We start from the raw sequence: 15170 nt of genomic DNA, 5'->3' as shown, positions 1-15170 counted from the left end.
GCCTACCTGTGGTGTCCACTGCAGTAGGAGCTTAATTTCCGTCAAAAATCCCGTCATAAGTATAATGTCCTTAAATCTTTATGCATGGATTAAATGTATATATTTAATTGCCTACATTAAAACTTTGTTTTGACTTTGATGGAATCTCCTCGCCCAGTCGCCCCTCCCCTTTCCTCCACATGTGAGACATTATGGTCATTAGGGTGATAGGGTGATTTTTTTCCCCTTAATATCATAATGTAAGCATACCTAGAAAATAATGTAAGTCAGAAAAATACTGGAATGTGTCTGAATAGAGATTTTATTTTTTATATTATCTTCATCAAATAATATTAAAGTAAAATAAACTGAACATTTTGGAAAGATTTCATTTATTTTAAACTGTACCAAAACAGTACATGCCACAGAGTGATAAGCCACTCTGTGGGCATAAATACATTGTGTGTGTGTGTGTGTGTGTGTGTGTGTGTGTGTGTGTGTGTGTGTGTGTGTGTGTGTGTGTGTGTGTGTGTGTGTGTGTGTGTGTGTGTGTGTATTGTGGAATGCATTTAGCATTTCACCTCTTAACAATATCACACAATGGGTATCTCTGTTCAGGTGATATATGCTGTCCATTGAAGAATAAGATGGGACCACGTGATGGCTACTGCAACTTCAATCTGCAGTATCCTTCCTGAGGATGGCACTTGTACTCTGGAGTTTATCCAAAGGTATTATACTTATAGGCTACTGAAAATGTATTATACTGAATTTAACATTGCTAATAGAATTTGGCATAGAATAATACAAAGTAGATCTAATGTGATTGACAGATTGATTGAGGTTCTAGATAAGGTTTTAGAGGTCCTGGAGAGAGTTTGGTGTCAGCTTGAGATCTCTTGGGCATGGTCAATCATTGAGGTGGTTGTTGTCTTGTCTTATTTATTTTACAGCTGTGTGCCACAGCCACTGATGTGCAGATGACGGAGAAATTACCAAGCACCCCCTGCTTGATTGTCCAAGGTAGATCAAAATAAAGTGAGTTGTGTCACAGTTTGTGATGTTGCTGATCATTGAAATTCTACTCTTGTTCAATTAGCATTTCACCTCTACAATATCACATAATGGGTATCTCTTTTCAGGTGATTTAATGAAGTCTATGGCCTGGATGCTGTCCATTGAAGAGCAAGTGTGATGGGACAACACGATGGGATCATTATTGGATAGCTGTGGTTTTCGCGATCTACTACAACTTCAATCTGCTCCTGAGGATGGTGTGTGTACTCTGGATTGGAGGTATTGTAACACTGAAATTGTACTGAAGCATTGTACTGGATTGCTTGCAACATTGATACTTGAATGTTACTTACTCTCAGTACTACTTTCTTTCTGTGGTGTAGGGCAGGGGTTTTCAAAGTGGGTGACAGGGTGCCGCGAGATCATTTGATAATATTTGAAATGTATTTATTTGGACAAATATTTAGTATCATTTAAACTTGAAGTACAGTTATTTTCAGTCAGTTCTAACCAAAATGGCTATTATCTCAACGTTTTCCTCTCAACCTAATCACTTTTCACTAGTTTAGTACATTTTATGGATGATAAATACAAAACTAACGGTTTTGGACATAAAAGGTTTCCACCCGACAACGATGATATGCTATAAATATAAGGTGCTGGGAGTGAAAATTATAATGTAGGGGTGCTTCGGATTAAAAAGATATTTATGGGGTACCCTGAGACAAAAAAGTTTGGGAACCCGGTGTAGGGTTTACTTAAGGGAAAGGGGAACTGCTGCATGTGCCTTGTATAAACGATGCAATATATGTTTATGTGAAAGTAAAAGTTGTTGTCTTGTCTTATTGTTTACAGGTGCTTCATGGGCATTAACCCTGAGAGAGGCTCCAAATCGAAGAAGCGTGGCGTATCAACCCACACGTGAGCACACTTTTGAGACAACTTGTGGACTTTGAATGGTCGATGGTATTCAGGACTCCAATATGAGACACACTCATACGCATTTGAGAAAACTTGTGGACTTTGAATGGTCGATGGTATTCAGGACTCGAATATGAGACACACTCATACGTGTTTCAGATGCCCTACTCTTGTTTGTCCAACTCCACCAGCCATTATTCTTATCTGGATATGTAAAATTGCCAATATTCTTTGCTGATGCCCTGTCACTTCATTCAGCAATGCTCGCCTCTTCTGTCTCGGCCTGCATGTTAGCAAGGTGCATACTGTAATCATTAGTTTGCTTTGTTCTTACCACTACTGTGTTGCTTTATACCTTCAGGACTTATGTGACTGAGTGCAAAGTTGAGGTGTACTTCACATACTTCGTGCCTGCTGAAGTGTGTTCATATAACACACAGGAGGGTTGCCAGATTTCTCCCCAAGTTGTGAAGGCAACCTCCATTTGTGTTATATGGACACATTTCACCTCTGTTCCAGCTGGCATGAGGGTGAGTAGATGAGTTATTTTGCAGTTAAAGGAACAGTTCACTCAAAAGTGAAAATGTTGTATCTACTCACCACCATGCTGATACAAAGTCAGGTGAAGTTTTTTTAGTCCACAAAATCACTCCTGGAGTTTCACAGGAAAACAGTGTTGCAGCCTCCTAAATAACTAAAGTCTATGACAACCAGTTTTCAAACTGGCCTCCAGACACCAGACCAAACTCCAGGAGTGTTTGTAGACTTAACACTTCTACTGAGTAAAGGCTTCATGTGTGGTTCTTCTTTGTCCATTTGAAATGTTGCACTTTGTATTGGAATTGTACAATAAAAAGTTTAAATGAATGAAGTTGTTTTTCCTTTCTTTTTTTCTTTTAGCATGTTTGTGTATGTATGGTAAAATCACAGTTAAGGCCCATTCCCACTGAGCCAGATAACAGATAAAAAAATCTCTTTCTTCAGATATTTTTCCATTCAAAGTGGATGATAGATAGTTAGATACAGATAAAACAATATCTGTCACAGATAAAAGAAATATCTGTGGCAGATATTTTTTATCTGTATCTACCATCCACTTTGAATGGAAAAATATCTGGAGAAAGAGCTTTTTTTGTATCTGTTATCTGGCCCATTGGGAATGGGCCTATAAATTCAAATTTACAATATTTTACTGTATTAGATACAATTTACTGTAAATTTACAGTCAATTACTGCCTACTGAGCTGCCTTACATTCACAGTAATAGTGTAAAAATACAGGCAACTACTGTAATATCACAGTAAATAACTGCAATACATACTGCTAAATCACAGTAAATTACTAACATTTCACAGCTGTGAAATTACAGTAATTTACTGCGCAATATTTACTGTGAAAATTACTGTGAAAGTAATGCAATTATTAGCCAGTAATTTACTGTAAATTTACAGCGAATTATTTTACAGTGTGGGTTAATGTGTGTTTTATAATATCATAATTTACACCTGCAAAGTAACTCGTAGCTAAAGTTTTCAAATACATTTAGTGGATTTAAAGTACAATATTTGGATCCCGAGATGTAGTGGAGTAAAAGTAAAAGTATTGGATATTGGAAATACTCAAGTAAAGTACAAATACCTCAAAATTGTACTTATGTACATTACTTAAGTAAAAGTAGTTACTGTACTTTACACCAGGGGTTTTCAAAGTGGGTGACGGGGCACCCTGGGGTGCCGTGACGGCAGTCCAGGGGTGCCGCAAGATCATTTAGTATTTGGAATTTATTTGGGCACTTGAAAAAAATATTTAGTATCATTTTAAACTTGAAGTACAACGTTATTTTCAGTCAGTTCTAACCAAAACGGCTATTATCTCAACGTTCTCCTCGCAACATAATCACTAAAATATCATTACTGTCAGGCAGAAACCTCTGTCGCACAAAACTAGTGAAAACAGCCCATCTACAAGCACATCGCGAGGCGTTGTGTGCTTGTAGATCGTCTGTTTTCACTAGTTTAGTACATTTTATAGATGATAAATACAAAACGAACGGTTTTGGAAACACAAGGTTTCCACCCGACAACGACGATATGCTATAAATATAAGGTGCTGGGAGTGAAAATTATAATGTAGGGGTGCCTCGTAGCCGCAAATTGCAACACTAGATTTTTTATAATCGGATGAATCTAGGGTTGCAATACCTCCCATAGGCAGCCAATGCATCAAAACGTTATTTTGCTATCTGATTGTATTAAACGACGTCAAACTCACCAATATTGCGGCTCTATGGAAAGCTTGGAATTTACTCTTGCTATCTGCAAAGTGTTTGTTTCTGAAAAATCCACCGTATAATTGTTATGATTTATTTTCTGTCAAGAAATCCGAGCAGACATGGTTTATTTTCTAAGTGTTGAACTTCGGAAGCGCTTGTCTTCTATAACGCCAAGTCCCGCTGCCTCCTGCATTATGTGACATTTAGAACCAGGTGGTCACAGGACCGTTGAGGGATTTTCCACGAGCGCTTCCAAACTCCAGGACTTAGAAAAAATTATCACCGGAACCAAATTTCTTGGATAGAAAGTAACTCATAAGTCATAACATGTCTACTGTGGATTTTTCTGAAACAAACACTTTGCAGATAGAAAGAGTAAATTCCAAGCTTTCCATAGAGCCGCAATATTGGTGAGTTTGAAGTCGTTTAATACAATCAGATAGCAAAAAACTGTTTTGATGCATTGGATTCCTATGGGAGGTATTGCAACCCTAGATTCATCCGATCATAAAAAAAAATCTAGTGTTGCAATTTGCGGCTAGGTGCCTCGGATTAAAACAAATATTTATGGGGTGCCCTGAGACAAAAACGTTCGGGAACCCCTGCTTTACACCACTGCAAAGATGTATCAACAACGAAAGGCCACTCACATACAAATGTACTACTAAATGAAGACAATGAAGGAAAGCGTGTGGGGGTGATACCTGCCATGAATCACTCCCAGACAGCAGCTGCAGATTGACGGGCTGACAGGCAGCACACCAGCAACACATTGATCCCACTGTTTATTCTCCATCTGCCTTGTGTTAGCGTGACCCTCCTTCACCTCGTACCACCAGTCGTAAACACAGCTGGGGGCGGAAAAGCCCCCGGATTACCTGTTGTCAGTCAGGAAGCCACGGGCAGATAGCGATCTCCGGGGGTCTCCCACTAAGACACTGCAACCAACAGCAGGGGCGCATATCGTCGTTGTCGGGTTGGAAACCTTGTATGTCTAGAACCGTTCGTTTTGTATTTCTCGTCTATAAAATGTACTAAACTAGTGAAAACAGCAGATCTACAAGCACACAACACCTCGCGTCGCGAGGCGTTGTGTGCTTGTAGATCGGCTGTTTTCGCTGGTTTTGTGCGACAGTCTTGTATGATGAAGCAGGGCAAAAGACGTACACGTTTGAAACTTGGAGATACGAGGTTTCTGCCCGACAGTGACGATATGTAGCTCCCACCAGGGGCGTCACAAGGGGGGGGAAGTGGGACTGAGTTACTAGGGCCCAAGGTGGAGGGGCCTTAATTATTTTATACTTTAGCTAATGAAAAATAGCAGATATACAAGCTCACTGTGAGCTTGTATATCTGCTATTTTTGAAAAGTCGTGAAAATGTGTGCAAAACTTTGAATATACATGTATTCTGTGAACTCATTTTGCAACTCAAATTTTGCTTCTGGGGGGTCCCTGGACCTAAATATTTTGAGATGGGGGTCCCTGGCCAAATACATATCATTTTGGGGGTCCTTCACATGAAAAGGTTTGAGCACCACTGACATAGAAACATAGTTTTTTCAAAAAGTCGTAGAAGGATTCGAAAAATCCAAAGCCTTGCACAAATTTTCATGATTTTTCAAAAATAGCAGATCTACAAGCTCGCAGCGCGGCACTCGGTGCCGCGCTGTGAGCTTGTATATCTGCTATTTTTCAAAGGTTAAAGCACAAAATAATGCGTAATAATGCGTTCCCAGTCTAAATGGGTTAAACCCCCTCCCCCTATGAAGAACATTCATGGGGGGCCCTCAGTGAATCCTTGTACCCAGGGCCCAGAATTTGGTGTGAGCGACACCCCTTACAGCAGGGGCGTATAGCTCCCACAACGGGCATGAGAGCACTCATGTTGATTTGGTAGACTAAAAACTGTGACGAAAAATGTTCGTTGGCTACCTTTATTCGTTATAACGTAAATGTAACAAGAAAACTAAAATACAAAATATATTGATACTTTCGTCAACATATAGGTCGCCTCACAGCTAGAAGGTCCTGGGTTCGATTCCCGCCAGGGGACGCTGTGGGCGCTGGAGGCATGTTCCCTCCTCCGTGTCATCAGCGCCCACACCCTAGGTGGGGTTGGTGAAAGGGCCTTTCTGTGTGGAGTTTGCATGTTCTCTCCGTGTCTCCTAGGGTTAATACCCTCACAAAAACATGCAGTAATCCTGGTCTCTATAATGCCTCCCTGGTTGGAAAGGAACTGGTTGGAATAACGTGTTCCTTCCACGTGTTAGGTCCATACCTGAGAAATCCCCCTGTCAGGTGAAAAGAAGCAACTTGGACTCATCATGCATAGAAGGAAGCATGAGGTCAGTCCGTTGTCTCCCCAGGCGCGGCAGAGGGAGAGTAGAGCCCAGGATTACATAGGCAGTTTGCACTGGGTGAAAAAATGGGTTACAAAGATCGTGGGATAAAAATTATAAATAAAAAAAAAAACGTTTTGGAGGGACTAGTGAAGAAGAGATCCATTAGAACTAAAAGACAAATAATTTCATTTTTGCTAGCGCTCGGGTGTTGCGCTCCGAAAATAAAAGATCTACAAGCTAACGTGTCGCGATTGAAAGTATGGCGTTAGTAAATAAGGCAGTCATTTCATTTCTTTGTATATTTAATGGCTTCCTCATATCTGCCGCAGTGCAACTTTTCTTGTCAAAGCCAAAAAGCCAAAACAGTGTGAATTCTGTTTATACGTTTTCAATGCCAAATGACTAAAGGGAATTGTTAATTGCAATTGTTTGTGTGACAATTAATCGTCTCGTACAACAACTCCGGACAACAACAGCAATATTGGTGTATTTCACAAAATTGCACCCCACAAGTTTACCTCCTTGGTGCGTGCCATGTCACTCCCCGAACGTGACATTCCGCTGAAGCTGTTCTTTTACTCTTCTAATCTCCGTGGAGTTATGCCAGCTAATGAAACTATATTTCCTCCTCCTGGCATTGTCTTAGAGAATGTTCTTGTCTTTGGCGTATACCACAAATTAACCCATTTGGGTCTAGAATTATTGAATGCTTTAACCAGTGAAAAATAGCATATATACAAGCTCACAGCGCGGCAGCCTAGAATTATTGAATGCTTTAACCAGTGGAAAATAGCAGATATACAAGCTCACAGCGCGGCACCGAGTGCCGCGCTGCGAGCTTGTAGATCTGCTATTTTTGAAAAAAGTCGTGAAAATGTGTGCAAATCTTTGAATGTATGTATTTTTAAAGGGAACGTTTGTAACTCAAATTTTGCTTCTGGGTGGTGCCTGGAACTAAATATTTTGAGATGGGGGTCCGTGGCCAAATACATATCATTTTGGGGGTCCTTCACATGAAAAGGTTTGAAAACCACTGACATAGTAGTCTCTCAAGAACAGACTAACTGAGCCCCAGTTAAGTGAAAAGGACCTTTTCTTTGACGATGGCGAGCCAGATTGCTGACATAGAAACATAGGGGAAGGATTCAAAAGACACTTATAGAATCGGGTCAAAATTCGAATTTTCACGATTTTTCAAAAATAGCAGATCTACAAGCTCGCAGCGCGGCACTCGGTGCCGCACTGTGAGCTTGTATATCTGCTATTTTTTTTATAGCTAAAGCATAAAATAATGATACACAATAATGTGTACCCGTTCGAAATAGATTAATACAGAAAGAAAGACAACAAAAAACTGTCATTTGAGAACGTTGCTTAGGACTGGTTCTTGTTTGAGGGAGCTTTAATTAGGTGGGGGATCTCTGGGGTGCCGTGACGGCCTGTCACTTTGCTGAGAACTTTGAAGAAAGTTGGTTGAGTGCGTGGGAGGTGATGATGAGCCAGAGTGGAGACGAGCTCCAAGTCTGATTTGTACTCGGTTGGCGTTACGGTGCCTTGCACCTCATCTACAGCGATCTGTCTAACCCAGTGGTCCGGGGACCACCAGTGGTCCCTTAGGGCAGGGGTCTTCAACGTTTTCAGGCCAAGGACCCCTTAGCTGAGAGGGAGATAAAGCAGGGACCCCCCGCTACACATTGTATAAAATTGGGTTGCAGATTAAGTTGGATTTGTGTTCATTTGTGTTTCTCTTTTTCAGACATTTAGCCACTTAAAGCGTTGATTGTTTACTTAGTAAATTTAACCTTTCACTCTGTACTATATTTGCCAGAAATAGCAGATCTACAAGCTCTCAACGCCTCGCGCTGCAAGGCGTTGAGAGCTTGTAGATCTGCTATTTTTGGCTAAAGTTCTCCTCAGAAAAGGGATGTGAAGGTTCAAGTTGTTCATTTGAAAGAATGATCCTATCACACATAGATTTGGTGGCCCCCCTGTAGTAATTCTGAGGACCCCCTGTTGAAGACACCTGCCTTAGGGGGTTCCAGGTGGTCCCCAGCTAAACGATGGAGAGTTGGTGACCAAATGGACCCTTATAGATCTTTATTTCTTGAGAGCTCTCGAGAGTAACATTGTTTTTAAATGCCTTACTTAATTTACATTAAGTCTACACAATAAGAGCATGTAGAAGAATTGTTATTTTGGACAACGTTTTGCCTGTCATCTCTCCTATGGTATCAACGTCAATACAGCATGGAATTGTGGACAAAACCTTATCCAACGATAACAGAATATTCCATGTTTTGGGTCTGAGAGTCTAAATCTCATCAAATGGTGGTCCGTGGCTCTAATGGCGAATAAATAATGGACATTGATTTGAAAAAGGTTGAGGGGCGCCCGCTGGCCTACTGGTCCAGGCGCATACCACATAGGCATTGCTACATAGGGATGGATGCCCGGCGCCGTCGTCGGTTCGATTCCCGATCTGTACGACCTTTGCCGCGTGTCACTTCCCATCTCTCCCGCCAATTCCTGTCAGTCTACTGTCCTATCAATAAAGGCATAAAAAAATAAAAAAGGTTGAAAACCACTGGCCTAATCAGATTCGAGCTTGTAGATCTGCTATTTCTGGTGCACACAACGCCCACGTGCAAACTAAGCAAAGCTTTATTTGTTTGTAGGCTTTATAAAAAGAGAAGAAACTTCGTTGTGGTCCTTCTCCGGTGTCTAGTAATGACTCGTCTTGGTTGTATTTTCCCCCAGGAAGCTACTACCAGTTTATGTGAGTTTCTCTTTTGAGAGTAGGATCTATTGGTAGATCTACTCTTGTAGGAGCAGGTAGGTAGGTAGGGGCGTCACAAGGGGTAGGAAAGTGGGACTGAGTTACTAGGGCCCAAGGTGGAGGGGCCCTAGTAACTTTAGCTATTGAAAAATAGCAGATATACAAGCTCACAGCGCGGCACCGAGTGCCGCGCTGCGAGCTTGTAGATCTGCTATTTTTGAAAAGTCGTGAAAATACGTGCAAATCTTTGAATATGTATTTTTTTAAGCGAACATTTGTAACTCAAATTTTGCTTCTTGGGGGGTCCCTGGAACGAAATATTTTGAGATGGGGGGTCCGTGGCCAAATTCATATCATTTTGGGGGTCCTTCACATGAAAAAGTTTGAGCATCACTGACATGGAAACATGGGTTTCTTGCACACATTTTCACAATTTCATAATTTCCCAAAAATAGAAGATCTAGCTTGTATATCTGCTGTTTTTCAATAGTTAACATTCATGGTGGGGGCCCGCAGTGAATCCTTGTACCCAGGGCCCAGAGTTTGGTGTGACGCCCCTGGGAGCAGGACACCAACGCTTTACCAACTACTCTCCTAATAAACGGAGCAGAAAGCTCTCGGTGTGGTCCTGTGTTTCCATTGTCTAATGACGGGGCTTGTGTTTTCCCCAGGCTGCTATACCAGTTTATTGTTTGTCAACCCTCCTCCTTCTCTCCTGATTTGCAGAGACCCTAATGGACAGCCGATGGGCAACCACAGAACTGGCCTGGACCACCTTTCCAGAGAGCGGGGTGAGTCATGTGTGCGTGTGTGCGTGCGTGCTTGCGTGTGTGCGCGAGCGTGCGCGCGCGCGTGTGTGTGTGTGTGTGTGTGTGTGTGTACTTTTATTACTATACCTGTGAGAGCCAAATGTCAGTACAAATGTCAGTTTTGAGGGCCAAATATCAGTACAATAGAATTTGAGAAATTTAAACATTGTGATTGGCACTGGGTGGAAAATCGTGGGATAAGAAATATACTTTTATTAGGCATTTGGAGTTATGCCTGATACTTATGGATAGGTATTTTACAGTTTTCGATACACAACACCGGCACACAATTAATCACGACTCTTTGATGGTATAATAAGCATTCAACAATTGTGAAAATGCCATTGGTATAAAAACCGACGCCCTCAAAACATTTCCTCACCAGTAACAGTAATACAAGCAGCGTGCGTGCGTTCGCACGCTTGCACTACCGGGGCTGCTGCTTCATTCCAACATTTGTTCCATTTGCTTGTTAATGGTGCCCCCTCGCCGCTCTAAACAACATGCCCCCCGCCGTTTTACAGCGCTGTTTACGTAGTGTGTGTTTGTTTAGTTTTTAGGGGGTGGGTGAGGGGGGCGGGGAGGGCACTAAAAACAAATGGGAAACATGCTGCCTGACGAACACTCTATTTAGGGAAAACGCTCGAGAATGTGTAATAATCTGCTGGTGGCAGCGACTGACTGACTGGCTGGCTGGCTGGCTGGCTGGCTGGCTGACTGGCTGGCTGACTGACTGACTGAATGAATGACTGACTGACTGACTGACTGACTGACTGACTGACTGACTGACTGACTGACTGACTGACTGGCTGGCTGGCTGGCTGGCTGGCTGGCTGGTTGAATGCAAATGGAACCAAATGGCCCCTTGATGTAACTCAGAGTGTACAAATGGAACCAAATCCTTACTGTAATGGGGAGCACACACCGGCTGCGGATGGCATGCAGACATTTTTCACTGTGCGGCAACGCCTGGAAAATAGAACAGTGGCGTATTGGAGCGGCGGGCACGGCGTGAATGTGCACTTGCGCGCGTCTGGCGCCGCCGGCGTGGGTACGTTCATTGACATGAATGGGGGACGGCTGTTTTGACGTACAGCCGGTGTGTGTCCCCCTTAACTCTGAGAGAATGGAAGGGTCCATTTGGTTCCATTTGTACTCTCTCAGAGTTACAGAGCCGGACTGGTCGACGTTGAGAAGCAGTTAGTTAACTCATGTACACACACACACACACACACACACACACACACACACACACACACACACACACACACACACACACACACACACACACGTAGGTATACACACTGATACACTTATGCAAATGCACGCGCACACACATGCACACACACACACACACACACACACACACACACACACACACACACACACACACACACACACACACACACACACACACACACGCACACACACTTAGGCAGGCAACCACGCAACAACAAAGGCTTGATCATTAATAGCATGGAGGCTGTCATTTATAATATAATTGCCCGAGGGCAAATTACAGGTAGGGAATTAACTAGGTTTTTAGTTGATCCCCTCCAACCCCCCCAACCCATAGGAATAGTGTAGAAAATAAAACAACATGAATTTGACCCGGGGGCTAACAACCTGACAGACCCCCCTCCCCCTCCCCCCCACTCCCCGGCCAGTGTAATTTGTCTTTTTTTTTTTTTTTTTGCTACGTGCGCGCAAAGGCAGTCAATGGAAACGGTGTGGGTTGCCATGGAAACTATCCCACGGCTGGTTCTCCTCTCTCTCTCTCTCTCTCTCTCTCTCTCTCTCTCTCTCTCTCTCTCTCTCTCTCTCTCTCTCTCCTCCTACAAGGCCTGGGCGTAGAATGTCCTCCTAGCAACACTGGTTTGTCCAACGTCCGGCCCGGGACCCCTAGCCGGGGCCCCAAATGGACCCTTAACCCGGGTCTGTAACGCAGAGAGCGTAGTGTACGAATGGAACCAATTTGTACGCTCTCAGTTATTTTTTACAGCGTAAATTCTTGGGGGTTCGGTATAGTTTCTCAATGATTCTTGACCTTCTTTTTCTAGCGGTGCAAGTGCTCCCATGCTTGACCGAATGTGTATGTCCCTATATCCCTATGTATGTCTCTTTGTTTGCTACTCATACGCCTCGTATGAGTAGCGACAGCTGCGATACCGCTGGGTGACCAAGTTGCGCTGTGGAGCAGCTTTGACATTACTGGACATCAGAAGAATTCATATAGCTTAACGCTGCTCAAAGGCACCGCTCACTTCACACTGGGTGGGATTCTTATTTCAAAGAGCCCCCAGTTCGATATGTATTAGGAAACCTACATTTGATACGGTTTATTTTTCATCTCTGGGATCGCACTGTCAATTTAACTCTGAGATTGTACTTAAATGTAAAACACCGGGTCCATTTGGTTCCACTGACTCACAGACCCTCAAAGAAGAACTCCGGGCAAGATCCCGTTCCGTTCCCCGTTCTCAAGAAGCTCTTACTAATAAGACGCCTCAGGGCATGTGATGTGGACATCAGGGGTGTGGACATCCAGGATCTCCATTTATGGGCATAAAAGGGATTTGTTCCCCTGGCATCACAGGGATCTCTGTATCTCCGTATATGGGCATAAAAGATATTTGTTCCCCCTGGCATCACAGGGATCTCTCATCTCGCATCATTAATATTGACGACCTGGCCAACTCGGGAACAATGTAAATAGGGAATGAATGCCCTGCCCTTTAATGCAAACCCCATCATTATACCTGTTGTCAAGGATCCATTTTGACCATCTGATTGCTTGTGTCCATTTATACCCATATATGGAGATATCTGTATGTCTGCATCCATGTTATGCCCATATATGGAGATCTCTGTATCTGTCTGTCTGTGTCCCTTTTATGCCCATATATGGAGATCTCTGGCCTTCGGGCGGCCAAGCGTCTAGTCGCGTGCCGCCCTACTCAGGAACAATGAAATGGGGAATGAAAGCCCCACCCTTTAATGCAAACCCCATTATACCTGTTGTCATAGGACCCGTTTTGACCATCTGTTTGCCTGTGTCCATTTATGCCCATATAAGGAGATATCATGCCCATATATGGATATATCTGGGAAAACCGCACATTGTGTCGGGTCGAGGCCGGGCAAGGTACTCCGCACCACGGCGGGGAACTCGCGTGCCGAATCTGAAGCCGGTGGGACAAACGGTTCTCGAGATACGCGGATTACATCTACGCATACACGCACGCACGCACGCACGCTCACAGAGATTTCTCGCATTTATAGTAAGATGACATCAGGGAACTTCATATACTGTATGGGCATAAAGGGGATTCTGTTAGTGTCACATCTATCAGTGAAGCCAGAGTGTGATGTCAGAGCGGCAAACCCATTCTGCTAGAGTGGTTCGTTCCCTCTGACATCACAGTGACATCAGAGGATGATGACATCATGATGACACATTTTAAGATCAATGGATTTGCCTATAGACCGTATACATACACATCTACACGGACACGGACAATCTGTGATATTTCTCATGGTAAACTGCGACCTTCGGTCGCAATTATTGGAGCTGTTGTGGCAGAAACCTCTTTCTTATCTCTACATTCTTGTTGTTTTTTCCATAAACGAACACCGACCGAGCTTGATGCTACTTTTTGATGCATTCGAATATGAATCCTGAAAAGTAGCGGTTTTGGACATATGAGGTTTCCACCCGACGTGTTTTTAATTTTTTGGGTGGGTGTGTGTGTGTGGGTAGGTGTGTGTGGGGGGGGAGGGGCAGCAATTATCATCTGCATGAGACACTGGCTGCTTCAACATGTTGCCGGGTGATTTATGGCTCGTAGCGGCGTGCTCCCGGACCCTCCCTTTGAAGGAATAAATTGCGTCGCACAGGCTATGTATGTGTGGTATGTGTGTGTGTGTGTGCGTGTGTGTGTGTGTGTGTGTGTGTGTGTGTGTGTGTGTGTGTGTGTGTGTGTGTGTGTGTGTGTGTGTGTGTGTGTGCGTGTGCGTGGACGGTGGGAGAGTTATGCACTATTTTCCTCCACCAGCTGAAGTAATCAATTTTTTGGGGGGAGAGAGCTCATTTGTTATGGTAATGAAGAGTTTGCCGGGTCTGAAGGGAAATTTGGTTAAAGCCAAAAAGGATTGACTTCCTCGCGAAGGTTATTTCCTCATGGACAGAATTTATCGACCGACACAGTCATTTATATTATCGACGCCAACCCCCAGTATTTTATATAGACCCATGGCTTTGACTGCAAAAATGTTGGTTGGGTTTCTTTTTCACACAAACAATCTACGCTAGGGATGGGCCGATAAGCGATATTATCGCTTATCGTGATAAAAAACACTCACGATAATCGTATCGTGGAGATTTAATTTATTGTGATATCGTCCTCCGTCATGCACTGGGATCAATTCACCTTTATTTGACGAGCTGCATATCCGGTACCATATTAAACCCTCTTCTTATAACATGCATACTTGATAGTCTTTTTTTCACCTGCTACCAACTGTCTTTGCCAAAAAAATAGCCTATCTACAAGCTCACAATGCGTCGCAACAAGCTTGTACCGATGTTTCCTTTTGAGATTGGCACATTTCACCCAGGTTTTTTCATCTCGCGCACTTCACTTTGTCTGCTGACCTCACTCAGCAACGACATAAACAGAAAATAAACAAAAAATTAAATAAAACAATTCACAGGAGGCAAGCAGTGATCACCCCATGATGTGCACTGCAATGTAGTTTCCAAATGCACTACATTTGCAAGTACTATTGAGAGTGAAAAAATAAGAAGACCCGTGTGACATGTGTGATCTGGGCAGCTTGCCCCAGGAAATGTGCCAATCTCAACAGGAAACAGCGGTAGATCTGCTATTTTTTGGCGAATGTTCCGCCCCAGGATAATGGCCTTTGATTATAAAATCGCGATAATATCGTAAATCGCGATTTCTTCCGTCACAATACTTGTGATATGACACTTTCATATCATCCCATCCCTAATCAATGCGCGCGCGCGCACACGCACGCACACACACACGAA

At 43.2% G+C, this 15170-nt stretch overlaps 1 protein-coding gene across 1 annotated transcript in view; it reads left to right on the top strand.

The window, feature by feature from the left end:
• ephb3a (eph receptor B3a) overlaps window positions 1-15170 on the top strand; it is a gene marked incomplete at both ends in the record, with an annotated part of 142970 nt that overhangs the window by 24685 nt on the left and 103115 nt on the right. Inside the window, one exon of the mRNA XM_080726752.1 lies at window positions 10035-10099. Coding sequence (XP_080582878.1) covers window positions 10035-10099 — 65 coding nt within the window. The remainder of the gene's footprint in view (window positions 1-10034; window positions 10100-15170) is intronic.

The sequence above is a fragment of the Nannobrachium achirus genome (genome assembly GCF_963921795.1).
Source record: "Nannobrachium achirus genome assembly, chromosome: 5".
Classification (NCBI taxonomy): Eukaryota; Metazoa; Chordata; class Actinopteri; order Myctophiformes; family Myctophidae; genus Nannobrachium; species Nannobrachium achirus.
Note: the sequence above shows the minus strand (reverse complement) of the source record. Positions and strands in the feature narration are given on the sequence as shown.